Here is a 26,404-nt window from a genome sequence, read left to right as displayed (position 1 = left end):
TGGGGTTCATTCGCTTTGCATCAACGTTACTAGATTGCTTGCATCGCATGGTACATATATGCAATTGCTTTTCGTCTTCATCAAAAAGGGTTCCGCCGCGTCTGGAATCGAATCCGCGTTATTTTGTCATATGTCTGGAACACGACCGGGTCTGGAAGAACGTTTGCGAGTACAAGTCCGTTTAATTACGACTTTTACCTGAAAGGTGTCGTACAGCAGACGTGTAACAGGTTAACACTGTTTTTCTTTCATCGCTAAGCACCTTTTAACCACCATGCAGTTCATCGTAAGCTTCCAGAGACATGGCAGTATGGACACCCGATAATAAGTCGCTCTAAACTGTGTGGTCAGTAGATGGTATTCTCAGATATTTTTTTGGCACACAACGCAAACGAATAATAAATATTATATGATTTATTTAACGTAAATATACCACTTCTTGCATGATGCTTTCTTCCGTGATACAGTTCAGTCTAAATTTGTGCCACTTCCCAGCCAAGCCAAGCTAAGCCTATGGCGCGTTCGTGAGGTTTTTTCTCTTTGTGCGCTGGCGTTCTTTCCACGTGCTGGTTTAAATATTTGTTATGCCTCCAAGGGACTCGAGGAGGAATTGCGGTCCAGAGACTGCCAAAAGTTATGTGCTCTATCAAAAGCGCGAGTTAACTTTGGTAAGCATGCATAACTACCCGTGCGTCTGTTCGTGTATTTGTCGGCGATCTTGTGCTAAACTACGAATAGCCAACCGATTTCGAGAAATGTTTATTTTGCCTTTTAAACTTGCAAAGAAATATGAATATGCCCTTTTCGTTACAGTTAGACAGCTCAGGAAAGCGTCATGACGGTCGGCAATTTGGGGACATTCGTCCAATATGTGAGTAAAGTTTCGTGCTCTTGTAAACTCGTGTGCGAAATAACCCCCGATGTCTGGAAGCTGATTGTGGACTAATTATTTTCTATTCCAGTTTTAAAAACAGGGGTGGTCAGCCAAGCCAAAGGGTCTGCTTACGTCGAAATGGGAAGCACAAAAGTTGTTTGTTCAGTGTAAGTAGCACCAACTTATTTTGATGCTCTGCTGTGATGCTGGCGTCATAAATCACTGCGTGTGAATTCGACAAATAAGTTTATATGAATAGCTTGTACTGGCCCTTGTCACCTGGATGAGTCGTCGTCGTATATTTTGCCCCGTGCATCCTCAGCTGATGGCAGTGCTTTCTCGAGAGAGCGCTGAACTCGGGGTTTGTGGTCATTTTGCGATTGTCATTGACAAGTTTCAGCAATAGTGCGTGCGTATGCCTGTTCGTTTCTTGAAGTAGAGTTTTGTGTCTATTTCATGCAGTTATGGCCCACGAGAGATCGCTCGTCGAAAGGACTTCACTTATAAAGGCCAAATCAACTGTGAGTTCAGATTTGCTCAGTACTCTTGCCAAATTCGTCGCCAGCATTTGAATGACAGTGAAGCTCTCCACTTCTCCCAGCTTCTGGAAGAAGCACTAGCCCCGGTTGTATGCTTGGTGAGTGAACTTGTTGTGTCGCGCATGTAACTGGAAGTTTGTTTCGTTCAACTTCCGGTCATATGTATGTGACGTTAGAGATGAGAATAAAGGAGAGGCAGACGGCGACATGGCACTTGGCGCGTAACATCTCAACTCCGTGTCAATTGATTACTTCTACAATGCAACACTTCTTCTAGCGGCGTGCTTTGTGGAAATATCATCATCCTGTGCATGTTAGCATGGCTGGTGTGATTTCTAATAAGCTTATTGTCAAAGTGCCATGCGTTTGCTTGAAGCAGCATCATCCGGAAAACTTGGCGGTATTTTCATTGGGCTATTTGGCGCATACTTTTCAAATTAAGAAATTTATCACAAGAAGAAACAGTTGAGGTGGAATTTGTGCAGTGCAGTGAGCTTGCCTGTGTGGAAAACTTATATTCTCGTATGGGTGCAATGCCTTGGCTGTGCATTGCTGATTTGATGTGGCCCTAATTTTGTGTGAGTAGAGTTAACTAAGAAAAACTTTGCGAGCGATAGTAGCTCCGCATTTAGAGGTATAAAGCAAGAATTTAATGACTCCCATATGCTGCTCCCGTCGTGGATCCTTGTTTGCGTACGTGTACGTTGCTACTTGCTTAATTAGGAATCCCTAAATTTTTGCCTCTTAACCAAGCCATACAAGTGTGCCTGTGTGGTTTCGGGGCAGCGTGTCTGACTTGAGCTCCAAGGGTCCCGAGTTTAATTTCTATTGTGCCCTCTCATGAAAGTTGCCCGAGTAAGCAGCTCCTGTCAGCCTTGCCATGCTATGTAGTTTTGTGATGTCACACAAACCACTGATCATTTGGTGCCAGGCCATGTCATCTGCCAACTACCGCCTGATGTAGGCATGCTTGAGGAGAATTTTTGCTCGCAATGCCAGTAGTGTCGATAAAGTATTTTCTGGAGAATGGGGTCTGCTGTCACATTAAAGGCAAGGATATTACCAGCACTGTATCTCAATAGCCATATGGGAAGTAAATGAATCAAAATACAGAAAAGGACAAGGAATGGAACAAGCATTTCAGCTGACATTTATTCGAAACCGACTCACCAGATCTTGCATTATGTGCCACAACTCATGCGCTTGCAGCTCTTGTTGCATAGTTCCTGAATATTCGTGTATTGTGCTGTCAGCAGAAGTCTCCTAACTTGTGCTCAAAGTGGCTTGACAAGTGAATTGGGCGAAGCTCAAGATTGACGCAGGAAGGTAGGACAAATGTTAAAACCAAATCAGAACGAAAATGGTTTGTACAAAGTAAAAGCGACGGAACTGTTCGAAAATATGCGAAATAGATGTAGCTACTGGGCATTTGTGGCAAGAGATTTCACTATACATTGGGTAGGGCGATCAAAAAGCTATGACAAAATGAAAGTAATGTGTATGCCAGTGCAATAAACACCCTTAAAGTTAAAATGTTGAAATGCTAAATTGATGAAAGCAAATAAGGTTAAGCAGCAATTTGGGATGTGCGGCTTCCTGGTTTTTATTATCAGTGTCATAACCTCGGAGAATGACACAACAGACAACACCCAAACTTGGGTGGACTTCATGTACTTGTGCAAACATTCAGTGATTTCCTCATTTGTTACCATTAAAATAAACTTACTTGCTATGTGAGTGGCCGGTCACACAGTATTGGAAATTTGGGAGGCTGTACATGCTAGTTGAAAAAGACAGCTAACAGTTGGTAAAATCTTATTTTATATTATATTTCAAAGTACACCAGTGCAACCTGATTCAAGGTTTTCTAAGTCTTGACTGTGGGTTGCCTCTAAAAGCTCTGTATAACTCATGTTTGTCACACTACCTATGTTCTCTCCAGCACACCTTACAATTTGCAGACAAATAGGCTTCATACTTGTTGACAAGGTAGGAGGGGGTGGGGGTGGAAGGGGGGACATATTCCACTTGCTTTCTGCTTAGTTTGCAAGATGCAGTTTTTTTTTTATCATTAATGAGTGACCAGCAGCCTGGAACTCTGCAATTTTTTGTTTTAGTATATTTTCCTTATTTTATATTGACCTTCGTTTACAATGATTTCTCCTGTTCAGATGATGTTTCATTGAACTGTTGACTGTGCATATTACTGGCCTTAATATTCATTAGCTTTTCAAAGATGTTACGTTTTGTGGCAGGAGTATGCTTAGTTTATTGAGAAGGCAGCCTATTCTTGCTCAAGACATCTTATTGTGGAGGCCAAGCTTTTTCATTTAAGTCTGCTCTGCCATTTCATTCTCAAGCCATATCTAGGCCCCTCAAGTACGTATTTGTTACGTTCACAAGTGGCATTGGTTCTTTCTTTCACAGCACAAGTTTCCAAAGTCAACGGTTGACGTGTTTGTTTATGTGCTGGAAAATGATGGCGGAGGTAAGATGTTGACTTTTGGAGTTATACCAGTGGACAAATTTCATGTTGTAAATTCTGCACACGTACTTGATTTCTATTAATGCATGTTTCTTGTCTCGTGAATCTAGCCTTGGCAAGTGCCATAACAACAGCTGGACTTGCGCTGGCGGATGCGGGCATTGACATGTATGATGTTGTCATTGGATGCAGCTTGGTGAGTTGCTCCTTGTAAAATTTCCTCTTTCAGAAAAAAAAAAAAGGTTTCTGAAAAAAAAAAAAAAGAAGCCAGGCAATATATTAAAGTCTTAGTTTAAGACTGGAGGTCCTGGCCTACCCTGTGCCCTTGCAACAAGCAAAAGCTTCTTTCTTTCTTTCTTTTTTTTTTTTTTATAGATTTGAGTGAATCTTGTGGTTTCTGCTGTCATTGTGAGCAAAAAGTGTATCTGAAGCCTCGTTACAGCTTGGGTAATGAGACATTAACCTGCTCTTAATGTATGGTATCTAAGGAACGGTAAATTATTTCTGATCACTGAAACTCCACATTAAGGGTTCAAAAAATTCTTGTTATCGCTATGGCACATGCTCTTGCACTAGTATACATAATCAGTTATCATTAGTCATGATATTATAGCCCAAGATGCAAAACAAGTAAGTGCCACTTTAAAGCATCATTGGGGTTGACCTAGCTAATCCCCAGCATTTTGGCTTAAGTATTTGTGCATGGCTATGCATTCAGCGCTGGCAATGAATGTGCAACAGTCAAACTTCTATGCTTTCTTCATTGTTGTATACCTGCATCTTGAATATTGTTCATTGCAAAGCATTTGAGCTTGTGCGCCGGCTTTTATGAGGTTTGCAGTGGTGTTTTCTTGTTGTAACATGCATAGCTGAGGTGAAAAGAAGGTTGACAGAATTTTATGCACTGTTACATGTGCAAGCATGGGCACATTGGTTAGGAGAGCAGCTGCAACAAATTACGAAAAATATGAGCAAGGTTTTTATGTGCTATATGTGTGTAGCCACTGGTAACTGAATAATGCTGCAGTGATTGTCCCTTAGCCACGAGATTTTCAGCTGAATTCATAAACACGTTTCGATTTGATGCTCCATCTCCACATTGGCAAGTGGATAAAATAGCTGTTTCTCAACTTGACAGTCAGATGTGCATCAATGTTTCCTCCGGCTGGGTCTCTTGAGAGATCTCCCTCCGCTGCCCCTTTTCCGAGGAAGCCTTCCTCAATGGCTTATGGGGATGAGATTAAGGCCAAACTTTTGCTTAAAAACTGCATGCTACTACATGTAACAAGCACTTTCTGTCCCATCCAATCTTTTAAGTAACCTTCACAAACAACTTCAATCTTCGCAGCCTAGTGAAACATGTTTTATGGGTTTGTGAGGGAATCGCAGTGAAGAGTGACCATAAATGCTTTTTGCGTCTGGCAGCAATCGCCACCAGGAATGTAACGTGTACATAGGGCATAGCATAGAAAGTTAAGAAATGTTATGAAACCTGGTTACTTCTGTTTGGGATTGGTGTGAAATTTCTCTTACCCTTCACGGTGAGCGGTGAAAGGTTGCGTGATTCTACGCAGCACGTTGCTGCTCATACACTAACTATTGAGTTGGACTCTATGGACCCTTTGTAAAATTGAGTCAGCTTCACTGCATAGCAAAATTTCCTTCACCATGGCTGCCAAACCCGTTTTGGTGCAGAAGTTAGGTGCAGCGCTGAATACTTCTATGTTAAGCCTGATTTCATGCACAAACCTGGAGAGCAGAATTCCTTTGTTATTGAAAACCAGGTGGAGGTAGGGGCGGGGGAGGTGGTATGAATGGCACTTGAGAGGCACTGGAGGAGCTCTTGATCCGTAATTGCGGCAGCAACACAAGGCAGAGGTGTGCAGGAAATAGATGGGACCATTATTGTCACAATAGACTATGTCTCCTGCCTGCACCCAATCTCTGCTACCAAGACAGGTTTGGCCTCCATGGTGAAGGGGTTTTTGCTGTGTAGAGAAGCTGACTTGCAGAGTTTTGCAGGGGGTGCATAGAAGCAAATGCCCCGCCGCAGTGCTGCAGTGACTGCCATGCCCAAGGATGCGGGAGTGAATCCCGGTTGCGGCGGCCACTTTTCGATGGAGACGAAAAGCAAGGTGTTCATGCGCCGTGTGATCTCCGTGCGCGTTAAAGAACCCCAGGTGGTCGAAATTTCTTGATGCCACCACTACGGCGTCTCTCATAGCCTGAGTAGCTTTGGGATGTTAAACCCCATAAACCAAACCAGGAGCAAGTGCTGCTTGAAGTTTGAAAGGAAGCTGGAAGCTGTAATAGTGAAAGCACTTAAAAGCCATGCTCTTTCGCTAACTGCGAGTACCCCTTACAGCAATTTAGAGAGGGAGAGATAAAAAAGAAAATAATACCCTCTCTGTGAAGTGAGCAAACTCGCACGTTCCCTTGACAGTGCTGGCTTTTTGTACCTGAAGTGGCATGCAAGCCATTGATGCGTGTTGTACTGAACTTAAGGGCATTCAATGTCATTAAGGTTATTCTTCTATTTACAGCTGATTTTACTGCCATCAGTAATTTTTGGTTTAGCCATGGACACACACATGTTCAAATGTCGAAGGCCATTGCGAAGCCCATGCCAGAAAATAATTTCAGCGAGACCTCATGAGCACACACCTTGCAGGACCACTGGAAAACTGTGTGTAAAGTGCCTGTGTGTCTTAACTAAAGGCAACTCATATATATATATATATATGCACAGATTAGCTAAATGACGACACCTGAAGTTTTCCATGAAGGGAGGCACACACAAGAACTCTGTTGGGGCGCATTGGGAAGTCTCAGCTGCGCTTTGTGTGTCTCCAAACATGCAAATTGTGACAGTTCTCACAGCTCGTTGCTGTTGCAAAACTTGGTAAGACCTTTTCACAGGCTAGTGGTGGTCAACACTTGGAATTTCATCCAGATGCTAAATGCTTTGGGTAGTACACTGTCATTTGGAAAGCACTAAGCAATGAGAGTGCGCTGTCTGGGACATCCTTAAATGCGAGAACGGTTTGGCCACAGAGGAGCTGTGATTCCATTTCGATAGTAACGTGGGAATAGTGACTGGCACACTGAAGGAAATGGAAGTTTGCTGTGGCTGGCAGGAACTGTGAAACTTCCATGCTCTAGCGAGGCCAGGTTCACGTGGCTACAATAAGCGTCGGCTATAGCGATTGGCACGTCCGTGCCACTCTGATCGAAAGAAAACTTTCTTTTTCTTGGTGTGCCAGCAGTTACAAACATGCTTTCTGTGTGCTGCGCTGTGTCAGTTTTGACGTGTTGCTATGACCTATGCATTAGGAGCACTGGTAAAATTTTCTTGCAGTTGCTTGTTATATCATGGCTTCTTTACAAACAACATATTCTGATTTGTGTGTGATCATCAGAAGCGCACGCTAACCTGAGACATTCGGGATAAGCCACAATGTCATGAGCGGGCCTTAAATGAGGGGGCACCTCTAAAGGGGCACTACAGTGCCTTCTTCATTACTGACTATTAACGGATAGCGGTATTCCTCGTGCGTTCCAGAAAATTATGCCGAAAAAGATCAAACAAAAACATTTCATTCACCCTGGGCTCGAACCAGAAGCTAGCAACCGAAACTGCATCTTAGACATGCGCACCGGAAGCTTGCATGTGATTGTTGCCTTGTCAGTGTTCCTCTGTGTAAGCACCGTAGAGGATGACAGTGTGACTAACTCAACCCGTGCCTCTACTACTGGTTAAAGAAAGCTCCTCTGATGTTACTTTGTTGTGTAGGTTGCAAAGGCGACAGCTAGTTCCCTCCCAACCTTGCCTCCTGTACAACTTTTCTTTTCACATTTTTGTTCGCCCCGCCAGGGTGGCACAACGGTTAGGGCGCTCGACCACTGTACCCGAGGATGCGGAATCAAATCCCAGCCTCGGTGGCCACTTTTCGATGCAGGCGAAAAGCAAGGAGCCTGTGTGCTTTGCGACGTCAGTGCACGTTAAAGAACCCCAAGTGGTTGTTATTTCCGGAGCACTCCACTATGGCGTCTCTCATAGCCTGAATCTCTTTGGAACGTCAGAGCCCATAAACCAAATCAAATCGCATTTTAAGGCGATAGCCTTTAATGGCTCATCGTTGTCGTCAGAAAGTGTCACGCGTTTGCGGCGGCTGTGATACCTAAAAAAGAAATTATATACCTTGTCTGCCACCGGGGAACCGAACCTCCATCCCTTGAATCCCCAGCCCAGCGCTTTACCACTGCGTGACGCCCCGGATCGTGAAATGCTCTTTATAATTCCCCTTGTCTACAGTGAGAATGATAGCGAGGTTCCGCGAGTGACAGATACTGCGCCTTTCATTTTCTGTAGACGAATTACAGAACGGCGGTGAACTTTAATGCGTTCAATGAAATGCTGGTTGTGTTCGACAAGGGGCGCGCGATGTACCGTCACGACAGGTCAGGACGTCGCAAGGCGATTCATGCATATATGAAGCTGACCCCACTGGGCGTCCGATTCACGCGTCCGTGCGCCCTTTCATTTGCCGCTTCCTCGAATGCTGCACCACATAGCAAACAGAAGCAGACCCAGATGTCTAGGAGGCGTTAGTACAGCAGGCATCAGTGGCGTTTGAAATTGATTTACAGGATAGAAAAGGTGCAGCATCACAGTTCTCTGCGTAGACATGTACCGTCTTTGCCAAAAGTAACCAGGCTGCGTGTTCAGTTTCTCAGTCTGGTAGTGTAGAATTTGCATCACTTCTGAAGATGTAAATCTGTGCAAAGTAAAGGCGAGTTCCTGTTCTCACTTCTTAACAAGCTGTGATTGTCTGGGAATCTATGTCGGCTTTAAAATGCAAGTGAGAAGCAAAACATGCAGCCTTGTTACTTTTGGCAAAGACGGTACCATGCCCTAAAGGAAGGGCTGAATGTGAAACAGTAGTCCCCCTCTTTACTCGAAGCATCATTCACCGCCACATTCGCAACAAATGCGTAGCAGAATGCGGCACTCAGGCTTTCTCCTTTCACCACTTTAGTCGCCAAAGTGTCTTGTAATTTTTTGTTCAATATGTGTTGGCCGGCTTTTACCTTTTACTTTTGTTGCTGCTTGCTTGGTGCAGTTTGAACAGCAGTGCTATCCCACACAAAATTTTAAACTGTTGCTTAAGCAAGTAGGTCTTCACTAAGTTTCACTGCACAGAACTTTTGTTCAGCACCCTGATCCCACCAGCCTATGCTTGCTATAAGTGCTTAGTTCATTACAGGACATGTTTTGTTTTTTCATTTAGAATTATAAACTCGCCTATTCTCCTATTTTCTTTGCTGCACTACTGGTTGCAGATGAGGTTTATTTTGATCACTTATTCACTTTCATCTCTGCCCTCAGCGTCAAGATGGCAGCACATGCCTGTTGGATCCAACTTATAGAGAAGAAACAGCCCCTGTGGTAAGCACAATGGTTGCCTAGTATTTCTTTCATGGCTTTTTTTTTTATGCCGCATTCTATTTGGGCATGCGCAATGAAGTTATGTGTTGTGGTTTCAAGTTTCAAGTTTATTTCATACATACATACATACAAAAAAAATGGATACAGCCAGAGTTGTACAGAAGGAGGTCCCATAGTACAAGACTGTCTGGGGGACCTCCCGACAGAAATGTTGGTACAAATACTTTATTCTTTACCTCGGTGTAGTCTATTGCAGCACTTCCAGAACTGCAAAACATTTGGAGGCAACATAGTTGTGTCCTGCAGAACATAATGCTAGTGGTGCAAAAACATATTACTTGATTGCAGCATCATGTCGTGCTGTTGGCATTTGTAGTTTCATTTTGTAGCCCCTTTCTGTGCAAGGAAAGTGGGAGATTGAAGCCTTTGGGCCCGAATATTTAAGGATATTTTTTTTTGTTCACGACCTTCTAACATTTAAAAGTGTTTCCTAGTCCTTCACATAGCTCTTAGTAACAGGTATTTTAGTCTAGCATTCAGACATCTTGTAACAAATTTTTGTGCACATTTTAATTAACCTGGAGAATGCACACCTAACTTGGAACAGTCATATACAACGCATAGCATCATCAGCCTTTCAAAAACTTGGACTTCTTCGTCACTAACTTAAAGGAACTCCAAGTGAAGTAAAATTATTAGCCTGTAACTCGTTAATAAGGCCTAAGTTAAAATATGCATAGATAATTTGGGATCCACACACAAAATAAAGACACAGCTGAAGTTGAAAAAGTGCAGCGCTACACTGTCTGCTTTATTTGTAATAAATATCGCCGCACTGGTTCACCTGGTGGCCTAACGACCGCTGTCGATATTTCTCCCCTTCAGATTAGGCGAAAAGTGTCACGCTTGTCATTTATGCTCTCGCTTATTCATAGGAAGTTTGGAATTTCATGTAATGAAACCTCTGGAAACACTTAAAACTCGCCACCATCATAACTTCTCTATTTCGCAATACTTTGCTCGCACAAACACTTTCATGTTTCTTACTTCCCCAAACCATTTCTGACTGGTACAGCTTACCAGAAAGTGTTCTGCAAAATGACAACTTTGAAAAGGCATTGTTGGAATGGCTTTTGAATGTTCTTTTGTTTTGTTTGTGACTAATTTACCTGTGTTACTTTTGTGCAAATAATGAATATTTCTGTCATATTTGGCTCTTGACGTATCAAGCATCCGTTTATCACTCAAAGAAGGAATTCGCGCGAGATACGTAATATTTAGTTTGTCATCAGCTTGGACCGAACAATTAAGTTTGCAGTATTGTATAAATAAAAAGTAAAAAAATAAATAAGAGGAGCGTTGCAGAGGACTGCCAGCAAAAAGGCATCTGCAAAGTGATAGCTACAGGCTAGAGACTCGCTGGGCTTGACTCGCTCAATGGCTGCAGGATATTGGTATCCAGTTACTTTTGCTGCAGTATGGCATACAGCACTGGCAACAGACGCGACCGTATTGTTCTTGGCTGCTGCATTGCATCGCTGCTTTGGTGCCAACACCAACATCTACCCATGTCACTGCTGCAGCATAGTTTCAGAGTTGGTAGATGTACTCAGTGGAGAATCACCACGCTTCGCGCCTATACCATTTTTCCTATTGTATCGACAGGTGTCGTGAGCAGGTCAGAACCTTATGACAAGGTGCAAAGAAAAAGAAAGAAAAGAAACAAACCTTTTGTATCGGTTTATCATCTGGCTTGACTGTGGATTGACTGAAGAGTGCTACAAGCAGGTTATGGGATAGTACGCCTCGCACGAAGCAGATTAAAAGAACCCCGAGGATGAATTGATGCTCTCCAGTATTGATAGCTAGCCGCAGTCTTATGACAAAGAGAATGTTTTCTGTCCAACTGGATGTTTTGTAAGCTAGGGAAGGCTGAGAGATGGGATACAGATGTTGCCATTGTCAGCCAGTTTTAAAGCGGAAGCCTTTAAGCTCTCATCGTTGTCAGCAGGAGCTGTCAGCAGAGACTGTCGGCAGAGGGTGTCACACTTTTGAGGGTTATAGTTAAAAATAAATAAATAAACCTTGTCTCCACCGGGAATCGAACCTCTATCCCTTGGATCCCCATCCAAGCGCTTGACCAACTGCGCCACGCCCTGAATCGTGAAACTTTCATCATAATTCTCCTTGTCTACCGTGAGGATAGTGGGATTCCACGAGTGACAGATACTGCGCCTTTCTTTTCCTGTAAACGAATTATAGAACGCCGGTGAACTTTGATGCCTTCAATGGAATGCTGGTTGTGTTTGATAAGGGGTGAGCAATGTACGGTCGTGACAGGTCATGAGGTCACCAGGCGATTCATGCATATATGAAGCTGAGCCCGCCGGGCATCAGATACAGGCGTCCGTGCCACACAGCAAACAGGAGCAGACCCAGATGTCTAGATGTTCAGCGAAAATTACGTCCACGGTAGCAGAACATGACCGAAGTGCCGGCGCCACTACATTTGCCAGAGCTGTGAAATTCCACATGTTAAAATGGATCCAGTGCACAATATAGTGCGCATAGGCATCCAGAACATTAGTTGCAAGACGTGAGAGCAGGCAGCATGCGCCGATGGTCAAGAAGTTGTAATTTTTAGACCGGCAGCAGAAACACTTTATTGTAAATGGGGCCATGACATAAAAACTAGAAATATTTCCAAGGTTCCTGTGGCGCGGCGTAGCCGAGCGGTTAGCGCCGAACGTTACGGAGCAAGCAGTAGCGAGTTCGAGTCTTACCGCTACTGGCCTTTTTTTTTTTTTGTTTTGTTTTACAAATCGATCTTTTTTTAACCTTTTGTAATGTATTTCTGGTGCTTCGTTATTTTTAGTTTTTACTTTTTACCCGAGGCCCTTTTTTTCGCCGGGCGACGAGCGCAATATATCGACGCTCTCCTTGGTATGAGCGGCAAGTATGCCCCTTTTGTTTATGACGCCTGCAAATAGCACGTTGAAGGTCTTGTTGACGCAGTATATGTTGGTCAGATGTGCCATGATTTTGTGAACAATTGAATGATAATGCGTTTTTCCTTCGGTACTTAGCATATGTATGTTTTTCGTGGCGTACGTAGCTGCAGTCAAGCGGTCAGGTCGCAGTCGAAGCGGCAACAGCGGCGATATGTTGGCGCAGAAGTGTGAACGAAGGAGCGTGTCGGCGGTAGCGGATTTCGCTCGCTCGTGCCTCCGAATGCTCAAATGGGAACCATCAAGGCGCATCTGCTGCTCCAAGCTCGTAATTCAGGCGCTGCAGGCTCAAACAAACTATCAGAGTGCGCACGAAATGCCTGAGCCGAAACATAACCAAAACTGAAGTGGGCGCCTGTGGCGCCTTCAAGTATATTTTTGTATTTGCCTTGCAACGTTTACGTTGTCTTTTCGCCGTCGTTTACGTATAATAAAAGCGTGTTATCATGTTTGAGAAAAAACGTACTACCGCATTCAAACATGCAACGTAATTCGCATTTGTCAGCCTCCGGGATCCCTAGCGCGTCACGTGATTTGTAGTTGCGAGCCTCGGCCGTTTGGCTGTGGTGGCGAGACCTGTATTTCTGTTATTCTTCTTTACTACCTTATAACAGCTCTGTTTTCAGTAAGAGTGGTCTTTTTGTAATCAGGAACTGGCATTCTATCGATGCAAACCCACTTCCTTTCTCTCTTTAGTGTCCCTTTAACATCATCAGGATGTAGGGTGTGCCGGCAAAAAGCCAGTGATGAGGCTTGACGAGGCTGACACACCCTACAGATGCAGTTTGGTAGTGGCACACATAAAAAAAAACCTAGCTCAAATAAAGAAAAGAAACATTCAAACATTGAAAACATGAGGTAGCAGAGGTATCAGTCAGTTGTTCATCAACTCTGATTCGTCATTTAATGACGAATGCCTTAACAAAGCATTTCTGGGTGCCAATCGTGAGTCTAGTTTCACAACATGATGATTTTGGGGTATCTTGCAGTGTAAGTAGATGTCACAATTTTAAATTGACTAATGGGAAAGTTCTTTTGTTCAGTTTTGTCTGCAATTATAAATGCAAACTTTTGTTTGCAGACAAATATTGGTACACCTAAAAAAAAAAGGTCATATAATCGATTTTCAAAATGAAAATATCATGGAGTTGTCTTAGGTGTTGTTTGGAAGCAGTGTTGTTGAAGCACAGCAATGGTTTTTACGTGTTAAGCACTGAGAATTGTAGGTGCCTTTTGAGGTAAAGCTGTTGCTAAAAATGTCCTATGAGTAGTACCATAAACTAATGTATCGCAGTAGTGACTGTCTCATTGTTTGGTGGAGGGAGTTTCTTAGTGTAGGCTTGGTGAAGAGTCTCTTATTCGAGTTATTCCATTCGGAACAAAGATTTGAAATGAGCAAGGTGCTTGCAGAAAAGCCTTCTTCCTTGTTGAACACTTGCAACTATTTTAGTGGGCGCGCTCTAATATAGTTCAAAGTGTCTATTTACTTGCACCTTACAAACCTTCCACTGTTGGGTATCGATGTATGTCATCTACTGTGTTTACTTATGGTACCGCATGACAACTCCAACAATAAAATCTTGTTAATTCAGATTTCACGGGACTAGTGATACTGTCTGAAATAATCAAGTGTCAAATTATCAGAGTGGAAGGGCGGGGTGGGGGGTGAGTGACTAAACAAAAATGCCTTCCGTCAGGATTCCTTTATTTCTTAGAAATGCCTTTTAATCATTGACATCTTTTGTGGAAAAAGAAATTTGCATGAAAGTAACTGTTTTTTGCAGTTGTAGTGCCTAATCGTTCAGTGCATATACACCGAAACCATCAAAACTGTCAATCGACGACACCGAAACAGTTGGTGACATTTGTTTTCTATGCAGGGTGCAGAGAACATTGACCGTGGCTTTGGTCGTATGACCCTGGCCTTCATGCCGGCACTCCAGCAGGTTGCTGCACTGGTACAGGATGGAGACCTGGATGCAGCTACAGTAGTGTCGGTAAGCAGTGTTTTGCACCTTTGAAAATTTGCCATTTTCAACAGCCGCGGGGCCAAGAATACTTCAAGCTAAATGTCTGCTCCAAGGCTTTCCGTCTACCCATCTGCAACTTAGTCAACTGCCTTTGGTGAAAACTTTGTTATCGTAGATTCTCAGATAATCTGAACAGTTTGGGCACCTTCTCTTGGAGCTTGAATGACGGAGTTTGGAAAGAACTTTCAGTTTATACAAAGCATTGAACTTGCGCACATTCACAAAAATAGAATCCAGTTGTAAGTCCAAGTGGTTATTTGAAACCTTCTGCAAGTTCTCCTGTCTGCCAGGTTGACTTTAGTTTTATTTAAATTCCTCCTTGAAACTTGTGGAAAGCTGCTGCTGAACATCTAATGTTTCAGAAACAAGTGCAAAACAAATGGCAGCCAGCTGAAGTCTTAGAGTGCCGGGACTTAGCCCAGCTTTCTCTGCTTGCAAGAACAGTGATGGTCTGTATGGGTGTGACTGTAGCAGTGTCAAAGTGGTGACAACATCCCTTTCGGATACGCATGTTTTTTTTTTTTTTTTTCACTGTGTACTTAACTTTCCGCAATGCTCTTGAAAGTCTTGGCAAGATCGGCTCTTTGGCTCAAACTTGCACAGAATAAAACATCATAGCCGGAGCACTTATTGGCCAGGCTGCTGTGGCATCATCAGTCATCATCGTCATGCACATTGCAAGTGATTAAAGTCCGAACTGTGTGCTGTGACGCTTTAAAAAGCAAAAAACTGAGTGAACAACTGTACAACTCAGACGCACTTTTGCGGCATGTAAAACACATGTCCTTGCTGCTATCTGTCAGCATTGCAACTTTGGAGGTTGTTATAACTGCACCGGGACACTGGAAACTGTAATCTGTAAGGGGAGGGAATAAACTATAAATATTGCTGGCCATTAGCCTTCAGGTCTGCCTACAGATAGAGGGCTTCTAGACTACGCTGTGGCTATGAAAGTGAAATACAAGTGCCAAGTTAGGAACCATTAATACTGTGGAAACTTGTTACTAAAGTGGTCGTAGGACACCATAAAACATTATAGGGCGGGGATTCGAATTTTCTGGAAAGAAAGCAAAAAAAAAAAGAAGCTCGAAAGGTTTCTCACTCTCGATGCGACATTTTAGACCCGAGAGCATTGCGCTGAACATTGTTGCGGTCACTATTTATTTAACTATTACAGTTGAATCCCGCTACTACAAAATCGGCGGGGCGTGCGAAAAATTTCGCTGTCGTGGAATTTTGTTGTTGACAATTTACAGACAACTTGAGCAAAAAAAAAAAAATTTATTTCCAGAAGTCCGTAAGCTTTGTCTGCTTGCGTTTCACTGCCATCAGTGGCATCACGCAACTCACACTCTGTTAAGAGAGCCATTGCAACATCATTATCGTGAGAGCCCAGGAACTTCCTAATACAGTCGAGCCCGCTTATAACGAACCTGAGCGTCACGTGGCCTCCGTTCGTTATATCCCGAAGTTCGTAGTAACTGGACCACAAACTAAAAAAGAGAAAAAAAAACAAGTTGGCGGTCAAAACACGAAATTTATTTCTTAGCAAAAAAGTCTGTGATGCTCGTCTGTTTCTGCAGTGCAGATGCAATGAGGGCGGTCTCCAGTTTATTTAAAGCACTAGCGTGCTCTTCGCCTAGTCCCTTGGCATAGACAAGTTGTCTGAGGCCCTCTATATAGCCCATTGCTACAGATGTGCTTACGGGTGCTGGCTCAGACGTTTCATCTTCATCTGATTCTTCTGCGTCGCTCTCGGCCCGCACTTCAGAAACGATGGCTTCGTCCGTGCACGGTTCCGCAATATCCGCGTCTTCATCCGCAGAAATAAAATCCTGCCAACCAATGCCAGGGCCTCCCATGTCGGAGTCGACAACGCGCTGCCACAAATCGCCGCCGGAATCATCATCATCGGAGGCATCAGGCCCGACGTCCGGTACTGCGTCGACGAAGCCGGCCTTGCGGAACCAGTTTCGCACGCAAGCGGTTGTCACCTCCGCCCAGGCCGCCTTCACCATTTCAAGGGCTGAATACAATGAAACTCGGAGCGGCAAGTTAGCGGCCGGACGGTCAACGGCGATGAGCAAGCGCTGCACAATACGGCGCCTATACGATGCCTTAAAGGAGCGTATTATGCCCAAATCAAGAGGCTGCACTTTAGAAGTGGTATTAAGCGGCAGGAAAAGTACAGTCACTGCCGTCAGAGACGTTTGCACGTGGTGCGCTGAGCAATTGTCGACCAACAGCAGCACGCGCCTGCTTTGCCTCTGCATGTCGCGGTCAAACTCGCCCAGCCACTCTGCGAATAAATCCCGTGTCATCCAGGACTTAGTATTGTGCCTGTAGCGCACGGGTACATGGTTCCGAAAGCAATGTGGCTTCTTGGATTTTCCGATTACAAACGGCATGCGCCGGTCGCTGCCATTCATATTAGTGCACAAAAGAACTGTAATGCGCACTTTACTGTGTTTACCGCCAGCGCATGACTCCCCTTTCATGGAGTGCGTCTTGTCTGGAAGCATCTGATAAAATAATGCAGTTTCATCTGCGTTATACACATCCTGCTCCGCGTAGCTTGCAATAATGGCTCGGTTTGTTGCAAGCCAATTGGCAATGTCCTGGTCACTTACCGAACGTGCCTCACCGACAATCGATTTAAAAACAATCCCATGCCGCACTTTGAACCGATGTAGCCAGCCATTGCCTGGGCAGAAGTCGGGAAAATCTAGTAGGAATGCGAAGTCTTTGGCTTTGCCCAGCATCATTGGTCCACTTATCGGAATGTTGCGAGCCCGTGCGTCGACGAACCACTTCAGCAGCGCATCCTCTACGTCCGCATAGGTGGCCTTCCGCAGGCGCTTTCTGTCCGCTGTGTTGGCGTCGGAGCTGGAGATCTTTTCCTTATTCTTCAGAATTGTCGAGATGGTTGATTTCGACACGTTGTACTTCTTCACCAGCTTGCAATTTTTAGCACCTTGAGAAAATTTCGTCACAATTGCTCGCTTCGTTGCCATGTCCAGCGCTTTTCGTTTCGTGACCGCTGGAGGCAGGCAATTCCCGTCCGCCATCCCGAATTATACGACTCAGGCCCAACAGACGATGCGCTCACACCACACACACGAAAATGACAACAAAGCGCCGCAACTGACGGAGCACGTGCGCACGTGCGACAATCACGCGAGGCAAACGAGGAAGTGCCCAAGGAATGGAACGGAACGGAACGGAACGAAACGAACACACAGCGGGGCATGGTATGCAGCGGGGAGACCAATGAGAGGCATCCCTGAGCGTCAGTGCTGCCACCTGTTGGCTCCTACCGTAGTTGCTTTCAACCGCCCATGGCCTCCGAGATTACCTCCGCAAATCTCGGAGGCCACGAACCGTCACCGCCGTACTGAATGCAGCGGCGCGTGCGCGCCGCTGCGCATTCAGTTTGTTCGTGCAAACAGTACAACCGCTAGCGTATGGAGAGGCCTGCCTCCTGGCGCCCCGCGCCCCTGGCACGGCCGCTCAATGGAACAGCCAGGAAACGAAACGACGAAACTTCGAAGACTATGCCGGCGGCCGGCGCCGTGGAGACAGGCGAAGACTAGGGAATGGCGAGAGGAGAGGGGAGCGGAGTTGCGAGGAGGGGCGGCAGCGTGGCCTTGGAGGCCACACCACGCGCCGACACTCGTAGGCAGCTTGCGTCGGCGAGCAAAGGGTAGCTCGCTTGCGAGGAGGATTGCGAAAACAGACCAAAAGGGATGGGAGCCCATCATTATCTCGTATCGGGGCGCCGGGTTTACGCCGTTCGTTTGTTGTAACCGATCGGCAGCACTCACGGACGTTCGTTATACGTGCGATCTTGTGCCATTGAAGTAATGTATATTTTGGCGGTTGCTCCGGTCTCGTTCGTTATAAGCGAAAGTTCGTCTTAAGTGGGGCCGTTATAAGTGGGCTCGTAACATAGAAGGCATCCATCACCTGCGACGAGGTTGCCAAGGCGGGTAAAATCCTGGGCGGAGTCGTCTTCAGCATTGGACGACGGCTCTTCTGGCTTGCCAACACTTTTAATGATTCCCTCATCACTTAGCTCTTCGTAGACGAGCACATCCGCGCCAGCGTTCAGGAAATCGTCCAGCTCGATTTTGCCAGGGACGTTTCATGCATCCTGGAGGGATTTCTAGGCTGCACTGATCCCCGGAGTCGACGATGATGGAGCGGCATCTTCCGGGGCTGCAGCTGTGCTGGTCACCTCCTGGTCAACAAACCCGGTGTGCTGGAAGCAGTTGTAGATCAATATTGACCAGGTCACGTTCCACGCAGCAGCCATCATCTGAAGAGCCATGAATAGGTCCACCTTTGTCTCCTTGCCAGTTTCGAGGTTCAAGAGAATCTGCTGATCAGCCTCTCCCAATAAGCACACTTTATGCTTCGGATGATGCCTTGATCCAGCGGCTGAATGATCGAAGTGCAGTTTGGTGGGAACAACCGCACTTCGACGCTTGACAGTTTGACGTCTACAATGCTATGGGCAAAACAATTGTCCAAAAGCAAACAAACCTTTCGGTTCTGCCTGCTCATGTCACGGTCAAATGCTGTAAGCCAGTCCGCAAATATGGCACAGGTCATCCATGACCGCCCGTTAGCGATGTACTTGACGGGGAGGCTTCTGTTTCCCTTGAAGCAGCGCGGTTTGGCACTTTTGCCAATAACTAATGGAGAACGCTTGTCCGATCCATCTATGTTTTTGTGCACAGCAGCACAGTCACCCTTTTCTTGCTGTGCTTTTTCTTGCTGTGCTTGCCACCCTGGCAACGCTGCCCTTTAAAATCTAGCGTCCTTGCTGGCAACATCTAAAAAAAAAAAGGCCCCTCTCGTCCGCGCTGTAAATATTGTACGGCACGTAGCCGCTCATAATATCAGCCACATTGTCTACCACCCATTCCGATGCGCCGCCAGTGTCCGCAGAACTTGCTTCACCGCACAAAACCTTTCCCACGATGTAGTGCCTCGCTTTGAAGCGATTGAGCCAACCTGAGCTGGCCTTAATGTCATCCAGGCGTAGCAAACAGGCATAATTGAGGGCATCTGACGGGAAAAAATTGAGTCACGCATCCTGCATACCCGCTATACTCTCGATAGCAGACACTGCGAGCAGCACTGTCCTGCAAGTTGCAACTTGCTGCAAGTCATCACACGCCCGTCAGGCCTCATTCCCACAGCCGACTTTTCCCTCCTCTGTTGTCTCCATCTCGCCGGCATCTGATAGAGGTGGGGTGGCGATGGAGCCCCACCCAATCGAGGGGCAGAGCTCCATCGCTGTGATATGACTACGCATCACGGCTTTTGTTTAGCTGCGAGCGAGAGAGCCAGTGGTGTGGGTCGGCCCGTGGTGGTGGCACGAGTCCACATGTATCCAATGCGGCGGTCATTGTTGCAGCTTTTTCATTTGAAGAAGGAAAGTCTGAGATTATACTCAGTCTTCTGTGTGGCAATTATTGCTTCGTAGATTTTGGAAGAGATTTTTAGTCTTAACGGCATTATCTGTGTATTTCTTCAGGCTATAAATAACTAATGGGTTTATCTGTCAGGTATTGGATGTCATCCTTGTCTTTGTGGGAAGTCTTTGCATCCATTGCAGAACTCCTCTTTGTCTTTCTAACTATAGCCGCAGTGTTCTTACACGACTTATTTAGTCCCTACTTGAGATATGTTGGCCCCAACTGATGCAGTGGTGCCATATCTGGAGTATGTAAAACAGTCCATTTTGCCATCTTGGTATTCAGACAGACAGCTGTTGTGCTGCCCCTCACTTCCCATGCAAAGCAGAGTGTTGTGGAGGTGTTGGCATTGCTTTTCTCTGATGATGTGACTGTTCTTTAAGGTATTCTCCAGTCGGCAAACTTGCACATCTTAATTCCGTGATGTCGTTTTAGCTGGAATTTGAGAACTTCCTTGCGATTATAAACGAAATGTGGCACTCATCCAAGAGAAGCTGTATGCAATGCACATTTGAGTATATAAGGAGGACCTGGGCACAATATGTCTCTTTGTGGGGGAAGTTTTCCGGGAGCTTGCTTCCTTCAGGGTTTCAGTGTACGATGAGTGTAAGATGAGTTCCGGCAAATGAAGTAAAAAAAGTTTAAGAATCCGGAGACTGATTAGTGTCTGGGTAGCTCAGATGATTGTGCTGCGGGCAGTTACTGACACTCATTAAAACGAACCATCTGTACATTTTGGGGATAAACTTAACTTGATCCCATACTTCCAAGCTCAGCATTGCTAGTGTGCCTTGCTTGAGCTTTCAAGAAGAAATACCTGTGACAGCTGGTGAAAAAATTGGATTGCTCTTGCATTTATCTTCTCAACATTTCTGGGATGTACATGCTTTCGTGAAACAGACTGGCTTACCGAGGAATCTTGGGGCATTCTGCTCAAGTCCTTCAGGTAGACAGAGAATATTTCTTGTCGACACCGCATCTGTTTCTTCTTGAACATTCTTAAAAATATGGTTCTGGTCAGAGGCAACTTGAGCGTTGAACTTGAAGGGTCGGTGTATCGTGAAGTTGCTTTGTAAAAAGTCGGCACTCAAATCAACAGCTCCAAAAAGTGCATCTTGTTGCTCACAAGTTCTTGTCAGAGGTGCATCTTATGTACGAGACTTCACAGTTTTGACTGAGTTTGCAAACCATTCTACCTCAGCAGTCCACCCTCTCTTGACAGCGTCACTAAATCTGACTTCATTTGAGGAACTACTGAGGGTCTTCTTCACTGTATTTTTGCACCAAAAGAAAAGCAGCCTTTCGGATCCCTGAGTGTTCGTGAGATTTTGTAGAGAGGTGATGCAGAATTATACATTGCCTGATACTAGTCATTTCTGAATGCATAGTGCAACCTCGTTAAACAGAAACGTATGTAGGGAGTTATAAAAAAAAAAATGAAATAAAATGAAATTTTGGTGGTCTGTGCTTTATTTCTATGGCAGTTCTATAACGAAACAAAAAATTCAAAGCCTAATGCACCCTGCCACGTTGGCTAGTGCGCTCAACTGCTGTGTCCGAGGATACGGGATTGAATCTCAGCCGGCAGCCGCTTTTCGATGGAGGTGAAAAGAAAGGTGCCCGTGTGCTGTGCGATGTCAGTGCACGTTAAAGAACCTCAGGTGGTTGAAATTTCCGGTGCCCATCATTATGGCATCTCTCATAGCCTAAATGTCGTTGGGACTTCCAATGAAACCAAAATGGGATTCTCGACCATTTAATTTTTCTTTCCATTTACATGGTTGAAAATGCATGAAAGGAGCAGGAAAAAGTTCAGGAAATGGAGTATTTCGATTGTTGAATTGGTCACCGCAGAAGTGTGTTTGAATCTTCCTGGCGTTTGCATGCCATGCCATCTAGGGGCAGCAATGGCTGACAGACATGTGACCGACACGTGATTGAGCCATGGCCTCATTATGCCACAAGCCTCTGCTATCACTCCGATGAACCCATGCGCACACGTTGAAATTCGCGAGTTCGTTGACTTTGTCACGCAAAATATCACAGAGTTGCAAAGCAGTTTCGCTTGCGATGAAAATCAACACATTTAGAGCATTTGAAAGCGTGTGCAGAGAGGGCACGTTGCCTTGGACCTTGTTTTTGTATCTAGCACGTCAACAATTTTGTACGCAAGGCAGACAATTAAAGTGCTGATTGAAGACTTCCACTCCAAAGGTCCTATGAAGAATGATCAGAAGCATGTTAGTCTTTTCATCATGTCAGCTTGAGCTTCCCATTGTTACGTTCGAAGTTTTTGTCACTGGTAGTGACATCTTAATGGTGGTACCATTGCGCTCCAACTGACCCACCAAGAAATTGTCTGTCAGCTGATTCTTGCAGGCGATGCAAGTAATGACGATGACAGAAAATTGGAAATAGAAGAGCGAGCATCAGACAGTTCTGAGACCATGGGCGTGGTCAAGGTTGTGCCGGTTTTTAAATAAATCTGTTCCTGCGCTGGGTCTACATCCCTACTTGAATGTTCATTTTTGCTCTCCAGCTTGGAACGAAAAGCGAGATTTCGTATTGATGCCAAGCTTTTAATTTAAAACTTGTGCGTTTTCACACCTTTGTATTCTCCATATTAGAGCACATTTTGCATGGTTATATTTGCTCACTTGTTTGCGAGATTGTATGCTCATGCTTTTAAAAGGAATATCATATCATATCATCATCATCATCGTCATCAGCAGCAGCAGCAGCAGCAGCAGCTGGAATATACCTACTGCAGGGTGAAAACCTCTTCCATTTTTCTTCAATTAACTCTGTCCTGTGCTAGCTGCATCCACTTGACCCCTGTGAATTTCTTAATCTCATCCAGTCACCTAATTTTCTGCCGCCCTGTGCTACATTTTCCTTCCCTTGGAATCCAATTTGTTACTCTTAAGAGACCATCGGTTACCCTGTCTTCGCATTGCATGTCCTACACATGCCCATTTCTTCTTGATTTTGACATCAGATAGAACAGCCAATTTTTCGTGCCCATTACTAGTTTGTTATAACGAGGTTTGGCGGCATGGGCCTCTCGGTCTTACAATTAACCATAGGATCTAAGATGATTCTGGCTTCCATGCACACAAGCCCCGATTCTTTGACCACTTGTATAGACACACTAACATGGCATTATTACTTCATCTGATCAGGCTTCTTTTACCCGTCAGTTGTAGAGTGGAGGCTTTTATTTTGTGCCTTCAAGGCCTTTTTTTTGTCGAGCTACATTTTTCATTGCAGGAAAAGTGCTGACGAACTTCACTTGTCTGTTTGCATGCCAAACAACTCAAGACAAGCTCACTGCATGCAAGCTAGTGCTGATATCTTGGTGGCATGAGATCCATGCTGCAGCCATTGGATGTCTGCCTGACTTGTGTTCAGGTACTGCACAGAAGGTTGCTTGTTAATGGTTCGCATACTTTCATGCCAGCCAGCATTGCCAAGCTTACGTTGTTGAATGAAGTTTCAGTGTGGTTGTTCATGGTGTGGGATGCCATCTTATGTGTTGTAATTTTTTAACATTCAGGAAATAGGCCGTTATAAATTTGTTCTGATGCATACATAATGCCTTGCTGAAATGTCTCGGTGATTCACTGTTGACTGCTGATCCCAGGGATGCGGGTTTGATCCTGGTTTTGGCGGCGGATTTTTGACGGAGGCAAAAGGCAAGGCGCCCATGTGTTGTACGATACCAGTGCAAATTAAGCAACCCTAGGTGGTTGAAGTTCCAGGAGCCTTCCAGTATGGTATTCCTCATAGCAATAATCACTTGTGGACATCAAACCTTATAAACTAAACCAAACCAAACTAACATCCATAATACCATATTGTACACCCTGGTATGGCATCATCTGGTGCGGAGCATGACATGCCATGGCACACAGACACTGATAAAGAATGGCTTGAGGGCAATGGGGACTTACATGGAAATAGAGAAAAAACATTGCTTCAAGCTTTTGTGCATTTTTGCTGTTTTTTGGAGCGAAAAATTCGGTGCCTACAGGAATAGGGATACGCTGGAATGGGGCAGCTATGGCACTGACTTTCACAGGGTTGATGGTGACATTCCTCTTATCTTGAGGAATGCCATTGCTGCACAATTGCAGCTTAGCATGGTGCTTTCAGCTTGACTACTTTAGAAATTTTCGTAACATGCATTGTCTCGCATGAATTTGCAGGACCTGAGAGCGCTGATGAATGCCTGCCATGAGATTTACCCTCTCGTCCAAGATGTTCTCATCAAGGATCTGGAGGAGAAGCTTGAAGGCGATATGAAGAAGATGGTTGTGTCTAAGAAAGAAAAAGATGGTATCATCAAGTGACCGAAAAGGCGTTTTCGGATAACTGTTCATCGACGCACATGTTGATTTTTGGAAAGCACACTCATGTCGACTGTAAATAAGCATTGAATACACGGATGGTTTACATCAAAACAGCTGTTTAGTATGGCGTCCTTTTAGTGAGCACTCATTTTATTCCTTGGCTTGGGATGGTGTTTGATTTCCTTTAGCACTTAAGGAGAATTTTGCTTCTACCTTGATGTTCATCATTTGTTCTTGAATTTCTTCCTGGGAAGCACAGTAATTAGCTTATCTGCTCGCGCAATGAACTCTGTTTTCTTCAAGAAAAATTCACATCAATTTGGGGGGAGAGTTCATTACCTGGGAAAAACTTTAGACTTCTTTTTCTTTTTGCACTCGCATCATGAATTAAACATTTACAGAAAAAATGTCTGCATTATTCAAACAAATGACCCCGACACGGCAGAAGAGGCTGCCATTGCCATAGTTTTCACGGCGTGTAATGAATATGCCATAGTACTTGGTGTTCGCAGTCAGCATGCAGGAATGACGAAAAGAGAAGAATTTCCAGCATATCACTTGCAACTTCATCACACCACAGCGCACCACCTCCTAAGTGTTTACATCATACGGACTCCGGCACATACCCACCTGGAAAGAAATGAGGCTGCCAACGCCTCAGCCTGAGGATACGTTAACCGGGCACCACTTCCAGAAGGATTTTGTAGAACCCAGGATGTACCCAAGTAATATAATGACATCCTCCTGCATTACAGACTTGACAGAAGAAAGTATTCTGCACCCCACACAAAACTAACCAGAGAAGACGCAGTCACCCTCCGAAAAATACAATACAACAGTCAGGTCCAAAGCCCACCGCATACAAATATGAATGTGGATTCTGTGACATGCCAAACACCCTTCACATATGGTGTGGGGATGCAAGATACCACAGGGTACGATAACCACCAAGAACCTCACAGAAGACCGCTGGGAAACCCAGTTGTCATGCCCCAGTCTGAATGACCAGTGTAGTCTTGTCAACCGGACTAGGGACGGGGCTCGAGTTCACGGTTTCCTGGACTGAGGAGGCTGCTCACCTGGGGTGAATATCATGCCTGCATTCACTAAAAGTTTCTCTCTCTCTCTATCTCTTGCGAGAGTTGTCCATTCTCCTACTCATCAGTCAATGAAAGCACGCGGTCAGCCGAGATCATGACACCACCTTTTAGCATCGTTCGCTTCACAAGGCATTTGTTTACTACTGTCGTGCATTCCAAATATTTTTTAGCAGTGGAAGGAGATTGTACAAGGTCAAATCTACCTTTTACAAGTCGAGGATTACGATACAAGTTGTAGGATTTGTAAAGCTGTCATGCATGATATTTCTAGTCTTTCATCTCTATCACATGTAATGGTGCATTTTCTTTCAGTGCATTTCATCTGACTGATTGTTGATTGTCGCATGCTGAAGCTCTTGATAATTCTCAAAATACTTTGCACAGTCCTGTACTCGGCACCCATGAAAAGTTATTTCTGGTACTGAAATTAAAGTTTTATTTTCCACTTGAAGCTGATATGCATACAAAATGTACTAAGTTATTCTTTCGGGAAGAGCTTTGGGACATCAGAGTTAAAAACAAAAAATAGGGTTAGTTTAAACTATGAACACATGGCATGCTTTAATACTGCTGTGAAGCTAAATATCCATAGTAGAAAGTTCTTATTAATGACTTATGCTATTTCTTCATTACAAGTATGGAATCAAGAAGTTTACTGTGCCCTGCTGTGGTGGCTGTGTGGTTTAGGTGCTTGGCTACTGAGCCAGGGAAACCTTGGTTTGATTCTGGACATGATGGCCTTGTTTTGGTCGAAGTGAAACACAGAACAGCTGTTTGGTGTGCAGTGTTGGCACACGTTGAACTCCAGATTTGCATTTTTCTTAGTCGAATTTTTGGGCGTTGCTGTATTTTTCTCTGAAAGTACAAGGCATAATTGAATAAAATTTTCCAGACTTCAATCAATGCGTTTTACGTAACTACAACTAGAATTGGTAAAGTCAATTTGTATATTTAATAATAAAATTCAAAGGTGGCAGTTAAGAAGAAAGCAAAAATATATTTTCATAGTGAATATTTTTAGCCCTGGCTGTATAACATAACTATTTCTGCTACTTTGCATGCAGTAGATTTCAAGAAAAAT

General features: G+C 44.6%; 1 protein-coding gene across 2 annotated transcripts; it reads left to right on the top strand.

Annotated features, from left to right (window-relative positions):
- The first annotated feature begins 504 nt into the window (after nucleotides 1–504).
- Nucleotides 505–26,071, top strand: LOC146191785 (exosome complex component MTR3-like). 2 transcript variants are annotated; one of them, XM_084602288.1, is made up of 9 exons: nucleotides 505–668; nucleotides 814–871; nucleotides 963–1,041; nucleotides 1,337–1,511; nucleotides 3,841–3,901; nucleotides 4,009–4,094; nucleotides 9,288–9,347; nucleotides 14,236–14,352; nucleotides 24,080–26,060. In XM_084602288.1, exons 1-9 carry the CDS (start codon nucleotides 585–587, stop codon nucleotides 24,221–24,223), a joined length of 864 nt encoding a protein of 287 aa, XP_084458414.1. In that variant the 5' UTR covers nucleotides 505–584; the 3' UTR covers nucleotides 24,224–26,060. The 2 variants fall into 2 exon arrangements, with proteins under 2 accessions (XP_084458414.1, XP_084458415.1); XM_084602289.1 differs by lacking the exon at nucleotides 505–668 and having other exon boundaries at nucleotides 815–871; nucleotides 1,337–1,395; nucleotides 1,476–1,511; nucleotides 24,080–26,071.
- Nucleotides 26,072–26,404: the final 333 nt, after the last annotated feature.

The sequence above is a fragment of the Amblyomma maculatum genome, chromosome 4 (assembly GCF_055883805.1).
Source record: "Amblyomma maculatum isolate TAMU_Amacu chromosome 4, ASM5588380v1, whole genome shotgun sequence".
Taxonomy (NCBI): Eukaryota; Metazoa; Arthropoda; class Arachnida; order Ixodida; family Ixodidae; genus Amblyomma; species Amblyomma maculatum.
The sequence above is the reverse complement of the archived record's forward strand: the minus strand, read 5'-3'. Positions and strand labels throughout refer to the sequence as shown.